This window comes from Bos javanicus, chromosome 4 (genome assembly GCF_032452875.1).
Source record: "Bos javanicus breed banteng chromosome 4, ARS-OSU_banteng_1.0, whole genome shotgun sequence".
NCBI classification, from domain to species: domain Eukaryota; kingdom Metazoa; phylum Chordata; class Mammalia; order Artiodactyla; family Bovidae; genus Bos; species Bos javanicus.
In genome coordinates this window covers 99,626,303-99,640,769 of record NC_083871.1, presented here as the reverse complement: position 1 = coordinate 99,640,769, position 14,467 = coordinate 99,626,303, and the positions used below count along the sequence as shown (strand labels likewise).

The window sequence follows — 14,467 nt, the reverse complement described above, 5'->3', positions numbered from 1 at the left end:
ACGGACAAACAACTAATCTCCAAAATATACAAGCAACTCCTACAGCTCAATTCCAGAAAAATAAATGACCCAATCAAAAAATGGGCCAAAGAACTAAATAGACATTTCTCCAAAGAAGACATACAGATGGCTAACAAACACATGAAAAGATGCTCAACATCACTCATTATTAGAGAAATGCAAATCAAAACCACTATGAGGTACCATTTCACACCAGTCAGAATGGCTGCGATCCAAAAGTCTACAAGCAATAAATGCTGGACAGGGTGTGGAGAAAAGGGAACTCTCTTACACTGTTGGTGGGAATGCAAACTAGTACAGCCACTATGGAGAACAGTGTGGAGATTCCTTAAAAAACTGGGAATAGAACTGCCTTATGATCCAGCAAGCCCACTGCTGGGCATACACACTGAGGAAACCAGAAGGGAAAGAGACACGTGTACCCCAATGTTCATCGCAGCACTGTTTATAATAGCCAGGACATGGAAGCAACCTAGATGCCCATCAGCAGATGAATGGATAAGAAAGCTGTGGTACATATACACAATGGAGTATTACTCAGCCATTAAAAAGAATACATTTGAATCAGTTCTAATGAGATGGATAAAACTGGAACCTATTATACAGAGTGAAGTAAGCCAGAAAGAAAAACACCAATACAGTATACTAACGCATATATATGGAATTTAGAAAGATGGTAACAATAACCCTGTGTACGAGACAGCAAAAGAGACACTGATGTATAGATCAGTCTTATGGACTCTGTGGTAGAGGGAGAGGGTGGGGAGATTTGGGAGAATGGCATTGAAACATGTATAATATCATGTATGAAACGAGTCGCCAGGCCATGTCTGATGCACGATACTGGATGCTTGGGGCTGGTGCACTGGGACGACCCAGAGGGAGGGTATGGGGAGGGAGAAGGAAGGAGGGTTCAGAATGGGGAACACAGGTATACCTGTGGCAGATTCATTTCGATATTTGGCAAAACTAATACAATATTGTAAAGTTTAAAAATAAAATTAAAAACAAAAACAAAAACACAGATTCTGAGCCATCCCCTCAAAGACTCAGATTCAGTGGGTCTAGAGTAATAGCCAAGCGCCTGCCTTTTAACTAAACTCCACTTGAGAAGCCTGGAGGGTCAACAATAAACTAGAGACCAAAGGGCAGAGATTTGGGGGAAAAAAATCTGTGATAAAGGATGCAATCCTTAGAGCAGGAACTAGGCATCCTGGATAGGTCCTCCCACACACTGGGCTCATCTGTGAATTGGAAGGACTGGATGAGGCAACAGTAGTTTTCCATGCCTGGGTCCTGGTGTCTAGGAAGCCTCCCAGAGAATGGGGCATCCAGGGCTGTGCACTGGATCATAGAAAAAGCTAAAGAATTCCAGAAAAGCATCTGCTTCATTGACTACTTTCAAGGTAAAGCCTTTGACTGTGTAGATCACAACAAACTGTGGAAAATTCTTAGAGATGGGAATACCAGACCACCTTACCTGCCTCCTGAGAAACCTGTATGCAGGTCAAGAAGCAATAGTCGGAACTGGACATGGAACAATCGACTGGTTGCAAATTGGGAAAGGAGTACGTCAAGGCTGCATACTGTCACCCCGCTTATTTAACTTATATGTAGAGTACATGTGAAATATTGGGCTGGATGAAGCACTAGCTGGAATCAAGATTTCTGGGAGAAATAACAATAATGTCAGATATGCAGATGACACCACCCTTATGGCAGAAAGGAAAGAGGAATTAAAGAGCTTCTTGATGAAGGAGAAAGAGGAGAGTGAAAAAAGCTGGCTTAAAATTCAACATTCAAAAAATGAAGATCATGGCATCTGGTCCCATCACTTCATGGCAAATAGCTGGGGAAACAATGGACACAATGAGAGACTTTATTTGGGGGTGCTAAGCTGAGAAATGCTGGGCTGAAAGAAACACAAGCTGGAATATAGATTTCTGCGAGAAATATCAATAACCTCAGATATGCAGATGACACCACCCTTATGGCAGAAAGTGAAGAGGAACGAAAAAGCCTCTTGATGAAAGTGAAAGTGGAGAGTGAAAAATTTGGCTTAAAGCTCAACATTCAGAAAACTAAGATCATGGCATCTGGTCCCATCACTTCATGGGAAATAGATGGGGGAACAGTGGAAACTGTCAGACTTTATTTTTCGGGGCTCCAAAATCACTGCAAATGGTGACTGCAGCCATGAAATTGAAAGACCCTTAGTCCTTGGAAGGAAAGTTATGTCCAACCTAGATAGCATATTCAAAAGCAGAGACATTACTTTGCTAACAAAGGTCCGTCTAGTCAAGGCTATGGTTTTTCCTGTGGTCATGTATGGATGTGAGAGTTGGATTGTGAAGAAAGCTGAGCACCGAAGAATTGATGCTTTTGAACTGTGGTGTTGGAGAAGTCTCTTGTGAGTCCCTTGGATGGCAGGGAGATCCAACCAGTCCATTCTGAAGGAGATCAGCCCTGGGATTTCTTTGGAAGGAATGATGCTAAAGCTGAAACTCCAATACTTTGGCCACCTCATGCACAGAGCTGACTCATTGGAAAAGACTCGGATGCTGGGAGGGATTGGGGGCAGGAGAAGAAGGGGATGACAGAGGATGAGATGGCTGGATGGCATCACTGACTCGATGGATGTGAGTCTGGGTGAACTCTGGGAGTTGATGATGGACAGGGAGGCCTGGCATGCTGCGATTCATGGGGTTTTACAAAGAGTTGGACAGGACTGAGCGACTGAACTGAACTGAACTGAAAGGTCAACTACTTAATGACCGTTGACTCTCTTCTGACCTTGGTTTTTCTATTATAGCTTAATCAGCTCTGTCCCCTCCCATGTCAAACTTCTCATTGTTTTTCTTTGCAGGGCTTCCTCTTGGATGGACTCCCATCAGTGTCTATGTAGGTCCCACTATGTGTTTCCTGAAACGTGGGTCCCAGTACTATCTGTTCCAGAACATTCCATCATTATGAATAACAGGTATTTGTTTACATCGGCCTTCATGTGCATACACGCTACGTTGCTTCAGTTGTGTCTGACTCTTTGCAACCCTGTGGACTGTAGCCAGCAGGCTTCTCTGTCCACGGGATTCTCTGGGCAAGAATATTGGAGTCGGTTGCCATGCCCTCCTCCAGGGGATCTTCCCGACCCAGGGATTGAACCCACATCTCTTACATCTCCTGCATTGGCAGGCAGGTTCTTTACCACTAGCACCACCTGGGAACCCCATTGGACTTTATAGAATGGTGTTTATTGAGAGTTTTAGAGGAGCATTTTAGTACTCTGTGTGGGGTAAGACCGAGACTCGCCTTCCTGGATTTGTCTCTCCAATAGGTAGCTTACTAGAAGTTTCTACATATTAGGGAGCCAGGCACCCAAGTTGTAGAAGCATTTTTTCTCAGCCTCTCACCTGAGGTCTTTGCTCCACCCGTGAGCCTTAGTAGCCTCTCCCAGGTCAGCATTTAGGGCCAGCAGTCCCTGCCTAACAGCTGTGTCAGTGTATCTCAGGGGCCAGGCTGCTTGTGTCACTTTTGCAATGTTTACATTCCAGTTCAACCAGTCACTAGAAATCAGCTTTAGAAAACAGAAAAGCCCCTCTGTCTGGCCCAGAGCCTCACCCCCTCTTCTCTTGCCCCTGGGAACCTGGTTTCCGGAAAGTGCTGTCCTGCCACATCGCAACAGGCTGCCCCCTGATTTGTTTCCTTGGTGCCATGGGGGATCATTAACTTCTCTGCAACTAACCCACACTTTTCAAATGATGCAACGCTTACGATCACTGGATGTACCTTGGTCCCCTGAAGTGACCTAAGAGGGCTGGAGGGGGTGTCTGTTAGAGACCAGTAGGTGGGGCTTAGAGGCCCCACCCTCTTGGAGCCTCATCTTTCCCTCTGTCTTATTATTTTGGCAGGCTGTAAGAAAGTAATCTTCCTCTCCAGCAGCGGCTTTGTTCCTTTTCTGTTCTGAGAGGAAGGCAAAAAGAGAAGACCCCAAGCGGCCATGAACTCTGCCATCACTACCTGTGAGCACCCCAACCCCTTGGTGAGTGCTGGTAGAAGAGAGGGGATGATAGAGGTGGGGTGCGTGTTAAGTGTTAGTCTCTCAGTCGTGTCCGACTCTTTGCAGTGTCATGGGCTGTAGCCGGCCAGGCTCCTCTGTCCATGGGATTCTCCAGGCAAGAATACTGGAGCAGGTTGCCATTCCCTTCTCCAGGAGATCTTCCTGACCCAGGGATCAAACCCAGGTCTCCTGCATTGCAGGCAGATTGGTGGGGTAGCCGAAAAGAGGAAAGACCCTGGAGAAAGGTCCCAGTGTGGAGTCCTAATGCAGATTCATGAGGAAGGTGGCTTGTGTTCCAAGTGAGACGTTGAATTTTCACAGCTGTTCTCCTGCTGCCACCATCGCAAGGCAAAGATCCCACCCTCAGTGCTGAACTCCGTGAATGAATTACAAAGGAAGAAGGGAGAGCTGAAAGGCCCTCTGTTTTACTCTGTTGAATCTAAGTGTTTGTTTTCCAGGTTTCTCAGCATTATGATTTCTTTTATCAGAAAGCCTTTCTGAAGCAAAGCAAAGAGAAAGAGGAAAGCAGAGAGAGAGAGAGAGAATGAGAGAGGGTGAAAGGCATGAAACTGGTATGTCCTAGTATTATGTACTTTATTTTCCTCCTTCAAGCCACTGAGGCATACACCTCTGTTCCCATTTTACATATAAGGAAGCTGAGGCCCAGAGAAGTAAAGGGACAATAACCCATCTGGAGGCCTCTCCAGCTCATCCTTGAGCTCTGCTCCCACCATTCTTTCCAGCCTAGTTTGGCCACCTAAAAAGCAGGGCCGGGGGTGGGGGGAGCTGACTGAGTGGGGACCCTCTGCCCACCATAGTCAGACAGAGCCTCTCCCCACCAGGCCCAGCCATGGTATCCGTTGAACAGGTGCCACGCATGAGCCTGAGCTGGGCCCTCAGAACTGTCCCCTGGAGCCTAGCTGCCAGACCTTGCCCACTGCTAGTCTCAGTCTTCTGGTAAAGGGACTATGGCTGACTCTTCTGGAAAAATTTGACAGGCACCTGAGAGAAATTTTCTCTCCTCTCAGAATTCCTATTGCTAAAAGTAAAAATTCAACTGGGTAAATTTAAAGCTAGTTGGCTTTATTTTTAAAATTGTTATTATTTCTTTTGGCCACACCTTGCAGCATGCAGGATCTTAGTTCGCCCACCAGGATTTGGACCCAGGCCCCCTGCAGTGATTCCACACGGTTAAGTGTGGAGTCTTAACTGATCGACTGCCAGGGAAGTCCACATAATTGGCTTTATTTAATGATTCATGAAATGGACAGCATACCATCATAGAAGGCAGAAGGGAGCTTTGAGGAGCTGTACAAAATGGAGGAGTTTTATAGGCAGAAGGAGGCATGGCAAAGTTATTCTATCAAAGAGTGGATTGTTTCAGGCCAAGGCACTTTCCTGAAAAGCAGGGGTCTACCAGGCAGATCACCTCACTAGTTCTGACCAGATAATTCGAGACGGACTAGTGAAAAGTTACATCCCTGTGAGAAACCAAAACTGCATGCAATTAATTAGGTTAGGCGTTAGGTTAGAACTTCCCTGGTGGCTCAGACTGTAAAGCGTCTGCCTAAAATGCAGAAGACCCAGGTTCAATCCCTGGGTTGGGAAGATCTCCTGGAGAAGGAAATGGCAACCCACTCCAGTATTCTTTCCTGGGAAATCCCATGGACGGAGGAGTCTGGTAGGCTACAGTCCATGCGGTCGCAAAGAGTAGGACATGACTGAGCGACTTCACTTTCTTTCACTTTATTAAGTCTTGGTTGGCTGATATGGGCTTAGCATTAGTTACTCCATTTTGGACCATTTTAAATTTTTTTAAACACTTCTGTCACCATCTCATAGAAGCAAAAAAAAAAAAAAACAACAACTTGGGAAATAAGTTGAAAACTCTATTTCTGAAAGCTGTGATTTTTTTCCACGTCTTTAGCACACCTGAAGCAGTAGGGAGTGGTAGGGTCTGGGCATATATCTGTCTTTATTCAGTGAACTGTCTTGTCATTTTCCTCAAAGCCTCAGTCTCAGCACCCAGATTAAAAGGCCACTACTCTGAGATGTTTTGGTTTTCATGTGCATATTCCTTTGTTAGAACCTTCTAGGGATATAAACATGGGGAAGACAGATTCCCCAGTCATGTTTGGAGAGACCTGGACAATCCCAATGGCTAGAGTCAGTTGACTGGATGTGTTAGGAAACAAACCTAGGGGGCAAGTTGGGGAGCAGGAGGCTGTGTTGGGGGTGGATGGAGTCAGAGGGCCAAGGGATTCATTTCCCCCCAGAAATCCTCCTTCCTACTGCTGTTCCCTCTGTGCCAGCCTCCTCCTGCTCTGCTGCTCTGCTCCAGAGAGATGACAGGCTGTCCCTGTACACACAGGAATGCACCTGCCAGCAACTGCCCTCAACCAGGAGAGGAGAGTTTCATTCTCCCATTTACAAGGGGACCTGGGACAAGTCATGTAATCTCACTGAGCCTCAATCTCCTCTCTGGAAACTGGGTTGTGAGAATCAAATGAGAGGATGCACCGGAAGCTCTTTGCAAGCTGTAAAGCACTATAAAATGCCACACCTCAACAGAATGCCTCTTTGAGCAAGTGTTTTGGTGAAATTACAGCCCGTGTTTTGAGCTGATAGACTCTTCCAATCAGAAGAAAAGCTTGTGGCCCGTCTTCTCATACCAGTGCTGACTCATGCGGAAGCTTCATTAAGAGTTTATTCTTCCTTCAAAAAGGGGCTTGTAGGCATTCTTCTGCCACTATAAGAGTCATAGACTTAAAAACAAATTATTTACTTGGCCATGCCAGGTCATAGTTGCACCATGTGAACTCCTGGTTGAGGCATGTGCCATCTAGTTCCCTGACCAAAGGTTGAACCTGGACCCCCTGCATTGGGAGCTCAGAATCTTAATCACTGGGCCACCAGGGAAGTCTGAGAGTTACAGAATTTTACTGACCAGGGATTCCCCTGGGATAAAGTCACTTCCCCCATCTGGATATGCCCTGAGGTGGGGCTTTTTCCACCTCCATCTGGGAAGCCCCTGCTCTACAATATCTCTGGGATGTCACATTTCTATGTATATCTTTAATATGCTAGTGACTCATCTCTGACACACAGGAATCTTAGCCCACTGTGTACCTGTTTATTAGATTTTTTGCCCCAGCACTTTATGTAAGTGACACAAAATGCTTTACAGCAAAAGATGTATTTTGATCAGGCTCTGTGCGTTCTACCAGCCATAGCTGACATGCTTCACAGAAGTCACACACTCTTATCAGAGTGAAGAACCAGCTGTTCTCAAGGAAGATAAGTTTTTCTCCACTCTTAAGTACTAATTTTTTTCCATGTTGGGCCTCATACAAGGACAATTTCCCAGAAAAGTGTTGTAAAGCAATTACAGAAGTGGTTTCCATAGCCTCATCATGTCCAGATTGATATCCAGACAAACTTAGAATATTCAGTCATCAGGCAGAGAACACTCTTTGAGTCACTGACTTTTTTTTTTAAGATTGTTTTCTGATGTTGACCAATTTCAAAGTCTTTATTGAATTTGTTATAATACTTCTTCTCTTTCATGTTTGGTTTTTTTGGCCACTGGGCATGTAGGATCTTAGCTCCCTAACCTGGATCAAACCCTCACTCCCTTCATTGGAAGGCAATCTTAACCACGGGACCACCAGGGAAGTCCTGAGTCATTCAGTTCAGTTCAGTTCAGTTGCTCAGTCGTGTCCGACTCTTTGTGACCCTATGAATCGCAGCACACCAGGCCTCCCTGTCCATCACCAACTCCCAGAGTCCACCCAAACCCATGTCCATTGAGTCAGTGATGCCATCCAACCATCTCATCCTCTGTCGTCCCCTTCTCCTCCTGCCTTCAATCTTTCCCAGCATCAGGGTCTTTTCAAATGAGTCAGCTCTTCGCATGAGGTGGCCAAAGTATTGGAGTTTCAGCTTCAACATCAGTCCTACCAATGAACACCCAGGACTGATCTCCCTTAGGATGGACTGGTTGGATCTCCTTGCAGTCCAAGGGACTCTCAAGAGTCTTCTGCAACACCACAGTTCAAAAGCATCAATTCTTCAGCACTCAGCTTTCTTTATAGTCCAACTCTCACATCCATACATGACCACTGGAAAAACCATAGCCTTCAGTAGACGGACATTTGTTGACAAAGTAATATCTCTGCTTTTTAATATGCTGTCTAGGTTGGTCACAACTTTCCTTCCAAGGAGTAAGCATCTTTTAATTTCATGGCTGCAGTCACCTTCTGCAGTGATTTTGGAGCCCAGAAAAATATAGTCAGCCACTGTTTCCACTGTTTCCCCATCTATTTCCCATGAAGTGATGGGACCAGATGCCATGATCTTAGTTTTCTGAATGTTGAACTTTAAGCCAAATGTTTCACTCTCTTTCACTTGGATCAAGAGGCTCTTCAGTTCTTCTTTACTTTTTGCCATAAAGAATGAAGAGTCATTCATTGACCCTTAAATGGCGGGGGTAAGGGGAAGGCCCCAAACTAACATCCCCCCTAATGTCCCCACCAAAACCTCCCCCCACCCCCTGCCGCCGCCCCTTCACCTTTCTGAGAATTCCAAGGGGTCTTGGGAGAAGGTATGAGGTGAGTTTGCCAGAGCTGTACCTGCCCAAGTCGTGTGAGTTCATTCACAGGCGCACATAACAGGAAGCCACATACACTTTTGAGTATTTTTGCAACCCTCCTAGAGTCAGAAGGGGACACGGAGTCTGAGAGACAGGAAGTGATGTGCTAATGGCTGCCAAGCCGGGCACTGACAGACCACCGTGGCCCCAGTTCAAACTGCGTGCTCTGCTGTTCTGTGTAGCCTACGCAGCGTCAATCAACCAGCCAGCCAATCAACAACCATTCTTTTCCTTCTGCCCCTCCTCTTTTCTTTCGCCGGTTCTTCTGCTGTTGTGCTCAAGGACTGCACCACGCGGTCACTAAAACCTCGCGATAAGTGCTCCAGAGTTCCCTTGGGCACCTCCAGGCTATCTTTGGCTTGGCCTTGACCTGCTTAGGCAAAACCACCCTTCTTTCACATTCAATCTAAGTACCGAAGCTGCATCAGGACAGCCTTCTTTTCAGGAATCCAAATAGGATCAGCATAACGTTTCCAAAGAGTTCTAACCAGTTATGGATTTATTTTAAAAAGTCGATGAGAGAATCTTTATGGTCATTAATTTATGCATGTGTTTGTTTGTTTGTTTATTTATTTATTTATTTTTCACTCAACAGATTGTGCTGTGAGCACTAACTCTGTGCTAGCGATGGAGTAGAGAAGTTATGGGACTTTATGGGCTTTTGGATGAGGAAACCGTGTTATGGCTGTGAGGCATGCTGGGGCAGTAGTCCCGGAGTGGAGAGAAGTCAGGGAAGGCTTCCTGCAGCAGAATTGGGAGGCATGCTTCCAGGCATTGCTGAATAGATGAGTAGAAGCAAAACTCTTGCATTTAAGTTTCAGAAACTAAATAATAGATTCATGGGCAAACGCTGCACCTAGCCCCAGGAACAGGGTGACTCTGCAGGGCTGTGCTGTGGCTGACTCAGTGCACCCACTCTCTGCAAGTCTGACCGCAGCCCTGAGCTCCTCCCACTGCCTGGACCTTAGCACTCTGGGAAATTTTCTCCATCGCCAGTGGTGGGGCCCCCGCTTACTGGGAGAGCTGAGATCCGATTTGTGGTCCATCGCATGGAGGAGGAGGACTGACTTCCTCTGTCTCCACGTGGAGATGGCACATCTATCCCACCCACTCTCCACGTCAGCCAGAATTGTCCTTAGTTGCAGCTTCCCTGGTGGGATCTGAACAACACCCTTAAAATGGCAGGTCTTAACTGGGGGTGATTTTTACCCTGCTGGTGACATTTGGCAATGTCTGGAGTCATTTTGGGTCGTCACGACTGAAGGTGAGGGCAAGGGCTTGCCACTGGCATCTAGTGGGTCCAGGCCAAAGATGCTACTAAATATCCTAGGGTGCATGATACACCCCAACCCCTGCCATGAACACACACAACACAAGGAAGAATTATCCTGTCCAAAATGGCAATGGTGCTGAGGTTGAGAAACCCTGTCTTAGAATATGATGTTCCAGTGCTGTTCTGGAAGAGGTAGGGGACAAACACCCAGTTCTTGATCTGGTGGCTTTCTTGTCTCTCTCCACTTCAAAGCAACTGGTGACCCCTTGTCCCCGATTCATCTGCTTCTCCTACTTCTCCAGAGCAGGGCCACTGATCTTTAGGGAGAGCAGCCATGGTGTCTGTGCCCACAATTTTGCTCCCATTTCTTTTAAAATCAGAAGGAAAAAAACAATAATCTTTAGACAAAAGAGAAAATTTTTAATACATAATAATGTATCTTTATATCAATATAGTCAAAAAAAATAGCAGATTTCTTGTATTGGAGAAGCTCATAGCATTGAAATGATTAGCATTCCCAGGAGTCATAGTGCAGCTTCAGTTCAGAAGTTGTTCTTTGAGGCTGTGCTGAGTAAACGGTGCTTGACTATGGAGGTTGGTGTTGGTATTGGTACCTTTAACATCCTTTCCAGAACTTTCTCTGTGAGAAGCCCACACTATTTTCAGGGCACCCTGGCTGTGCCACTGTGTGGAACCTGCTATTCCTCTGTGGTCTGACCAGGGCCCAGAACCCTGCTGGGGCCTGTCACCTAATTGCCTGATCTTCATGCTGGTGGCCTTGCCTCATTCTGGCCACACCGAAGACATTGTTTTCCTATTCCTCTCACCTACAGCTCCTCTAATGTCACTCCACCTACAGATGCTCTAATGTCACTGAAGTGTGAGTTAAAAGCCTTTGAAACATAGGACCAGAAGCTTATCATAATTATAGCAGCTAATACTTATTGGGTAGGTGCACCATGCAGGCAGGACACTGGACTATGTACTTCATGCTCTGTCTTTTCCCCCAGGTTTGTTAGATATAATTGACATATAACATTGTGTAAGCTTAAACTGTCCAAGACATTGACCTGATACAATTATATGCTGCAAAATAATGACCACCATAGCAGTTATTAATAGATTCCTAGGTATCGCTAGTGATCAACAACTGCCTGCCAATGCAAGAGACTTAACAGATTTGGGTTGATCCCTGGGCAGGGTAGGTCCCCTGGAGGAGGGCATGGCTACTCACTCTAGTATTCTTGCCTGGAGAATCCAATGGACAGAGAAGCCTGGCAGGCTATGGCCCATGGGGTCTCAAAGAGTCAAACATGACTGAAGTGACTTAGTGACTAGGCAGCAGTTCTTAGTAGTTAACCCCTCCATCACGGCATGCAGTCACCACTTCTTTTTTGTGCTGAAAACATTTAGGATTTACTCTCTTTAGTTCAGTTCAGTCGCTCAGTAGTGTCTGACTCTTTGCATCCCCATGAATCGCAGCACGTCAGGCCTCCCTGTCCATCACCAACTCCCGGAGTTCACTCAGACTCCTGTCCATCGAGTCAGTGATGCCATCCAGCCATCTCATCCTCTGTCATCCCCTTCTCCTCCCACCCCCAATCCCTCCCAGCATCAGAGTCTTTTCCAATGAGTCAACTCTTCCCATGAGGTGGCCAAAGTACTGGAGTTTCAGCTTTACTTTCATTCCTTCCAAAGAAATCCCAGGGCTGATCTCCTTCAGAATGGACTGGTTGGATCTCCTTGCAGTCCAAGGGACTCTCAAGAGTCTTCTCCAATACCACAGTTCAAAAGCATCAATTCTTCGGTGCTCAGCTTTCTTCACAGTCCAACTGTCACATCCATACATGACCACAGGAAAAACCATAGCCTTGACTACATGGACCTTGGTTTGCAAAGTAATGTCTCTGCTTTTGAATATGCTATCTAGGTTGGTCATAACTTTCCTTCCAAGTAGTAAGCGTCTTTTAATTTCATGGCTGCAGTCACCATCTGCAGTGATTTTGGAGCCCCCAAAAATAAAGTCTGACACTGTTTCCACTGTTTCCCCATCTACTTCACATGAAGTGATGGGACCAGATGCCATGATCTTAGTTTTCTGAATGTTGAGCTTTAAGCCAACTTTTTCACTCTCCACTTTCACTTTCATCAAGAGGCATTTTAGTTCCTCTTCACTTTCTGCCATAAGGGTGGTGTCATCTGCATATCTGAGGTTATTGATATTTCTCCCGGCAATCTTGATTCCAGCTTGTGTTTTTTCCAGTCCAGTGTTTCTCATGATATACTCTGCATATAAGTTAAATAAACAGGGTGACAATATACAGCCTTGACATACTCCTTTTCCTATTTGGAACCAGTCTGTTGTTCCATGTCCACTTCTAACTGTTGCTTCCTGACCTGCATACAGATTTCTCAAGAGGCAGGTCAGGTGGTCTGGTATTCCCATCTCTTTAAGAATTTTCCACAGTTTATTGTGATCCACACAGTCAAAGGCTTTGGCATAGTCAATAAAGCAGAAATAGATGTTTTTCTGGCACTTTCTTGCATTTTTGATGATCCAGTGGATGTTGGCAATTTGATCTCTGGTTCCTCTGCCTTTTCTAAAACCAGCTTGAACATCAGGAAGTTCACGGTTCACATATTGCTGAAGCCTGGCTTGGAAAATTTTGAGCATTACTTTAGTAGTGTGTGAGATGATTGCAATTGTGCAGTAGTTTGAGCATTCTTTGGCATTGCCTTTCTTTGGGATTGGAATGATAACTGACCTTTTCCAGTCCTGTGGCCACTGCTGAATTTTCCAAATTTGCTGGCATATTGAGTGCAGCACTTCCACAGCATCATCTTTCAGGATTTGAAATAGCTCAACTGGAATTCCATCAACTCCACTAGCTTTGTTAGCAACTTTCAAATATATAATACAGTATTATTAACTATAATCACCACACTGTACATTAGTTTCCCAGAACCTATTCATGTTATACTATTTATTTATATCCTTTGAGCAACTTCTCCCCATTTCTCCATGTTCCAATTTAATTTTTTCATCTATGAAGTAGGTGTTATTAACATTTTTGTTACATAGATCAGAAAAATAAGACTTATAAAAGTTAATAATTTGCCCAAGTTTGGTAAACTATATAGCCAATAAATTGGAGGAAAGGGTTTATGATTTAAAGTTAATTTGGAATAACCTGATAGGAATATAACTTGGCTATTGACCCTAGAGCATTCTTTATGCTCTACACTTATTTACATTTGTGTTATGTCCATTCATTCCTGCATTTACTCAGTCTACATGAGCATTGGGGTTGTTCTAGAAGCTGGGACAACAAAGGAGAGTAAGGGACCGTGAATGCATTCTAGGAACTCAGTTCTAGTAGAAGAGATGGATAAGGAAATAGTCCTTTATAATAAACACATTATGATAAGGGCTTTGGCACAGGGCTGGCCTCTGGGAGCATAAACAAAGACAGCTACACCATCTGGGTCAGAATCCCCATTTCCTTGCATATTTTCTTGAGAAACCCAGTTTTTCTTTTTGGCTACACCATGTGGGCTCTTAGTTCCCAGACAAAGGATTGAACCCATGCCCTTGGCAGTGAAAGCATGAAGTCCTAACCACTGAATGAGTCATCAAGGAATTCCTCTGCCCATTTTCTGACCATGGAGTTGATCCCCATTCGTTCTTCCACAAAGTGTATTTTCTGTTAGGGCTTGCTGCAGATGTATAATATAGAAAGTCACTGGTCTTTTGAGTCTGAATCTGGAAACCACAAGCTGGCCAGAATATACCACAATACCATTGTTCTTGCTTCTAGAAAGCTGTCCATCTGTCTGGTTGTAATAAGAAAGTGAAACTAAGCAGGAGCCTCTGGCGATCCTGGGCACAGAAGACTTTCCATGTCTCTTGTTCCTTGTTTGTGGGGAACAGACTCCAGCGTCCATGACCTTCTCTGAGTCCCAAAGGTTAGATTCAAACAGTTGCTAATCAGGGAAAGGAGGGGATTCAGAGACAACAGAGAGCAGCCAGGAAACAATAGTGCAGACTTTGGGCAGGGTCCTGGTTCCACCTCAAGAGATAAAACAGTATCTTTATTTTCTTGGGCGCCAAAATCACTGTGGATGGTGACTGCAGCCATGAAATTAAAAGACATTTGCTCCTTGGAAGGAAAGCTATGACAAGCCTAGGCAGCATGTTAAAAAGCAGAGATATCACTTTGCCATCAAAGGTCCATGTAGTCAAAGCTATGGTTTTTCCAGTAGTCATGTATGGATGTGAGAGTTAGACCACAAAGAAGGCTGAGTGCCGAAGAACTGATGCTTTCAAGTTGTGGTGCTGGAGAAGACTCTTGAGAGTCCCTTGGACTGCAAGGAGATCAAACCAGTCAGTCCTAAAAGAAATCAATCCTGAATATTAATTGGAAGGACTGATGCTGAAGCTCCAATACTCTGGCCACTTGATGCA

At 45.1% G+C, this 14,467-nt stretch overlaps 1 protein-coding gene and 1 non-coding gene across 4 annotated transcripts in view; both read left to right on the top strand.

The window, feature by feature from the left end:
- The first annotated feature begins 3,899 nt into the window (after window positions 1–3,899).
- Window positions 3,900–14,467, top strand: part of LOC133246454 (solute carrier family 23 member 1-like) — a 170,504-nt gene continuing 159,936 nt past the window's right edge. Inside the window, exon 1 of one of the 3 annotated variants that reach the window (XM_061414791.1) lies at window positions 3,900–4,060. In XM_061414791.1, the coding sequence (XP_061270775.1) occupies window positions 4,019–4,060 (42 nt within the window). In that variant the 5' untranslated portion in view covers window positions 3,900–4,018. The remainder of the gene's footprint in view (window positions 4,061–14,467) is intronic. The other 2 variants (XM_061414793.1, XM_061414792.1) reach the window with 2 other exon arrangements.
- On the top strand, window positions 5,615–5,686 carry TRNAF-AAA (transfer RNA phenylalanine (anticodon AAA)). The gene has a single exon. It is a non-coding gene; the product is annotated as a tRNA-Phe (tRNA).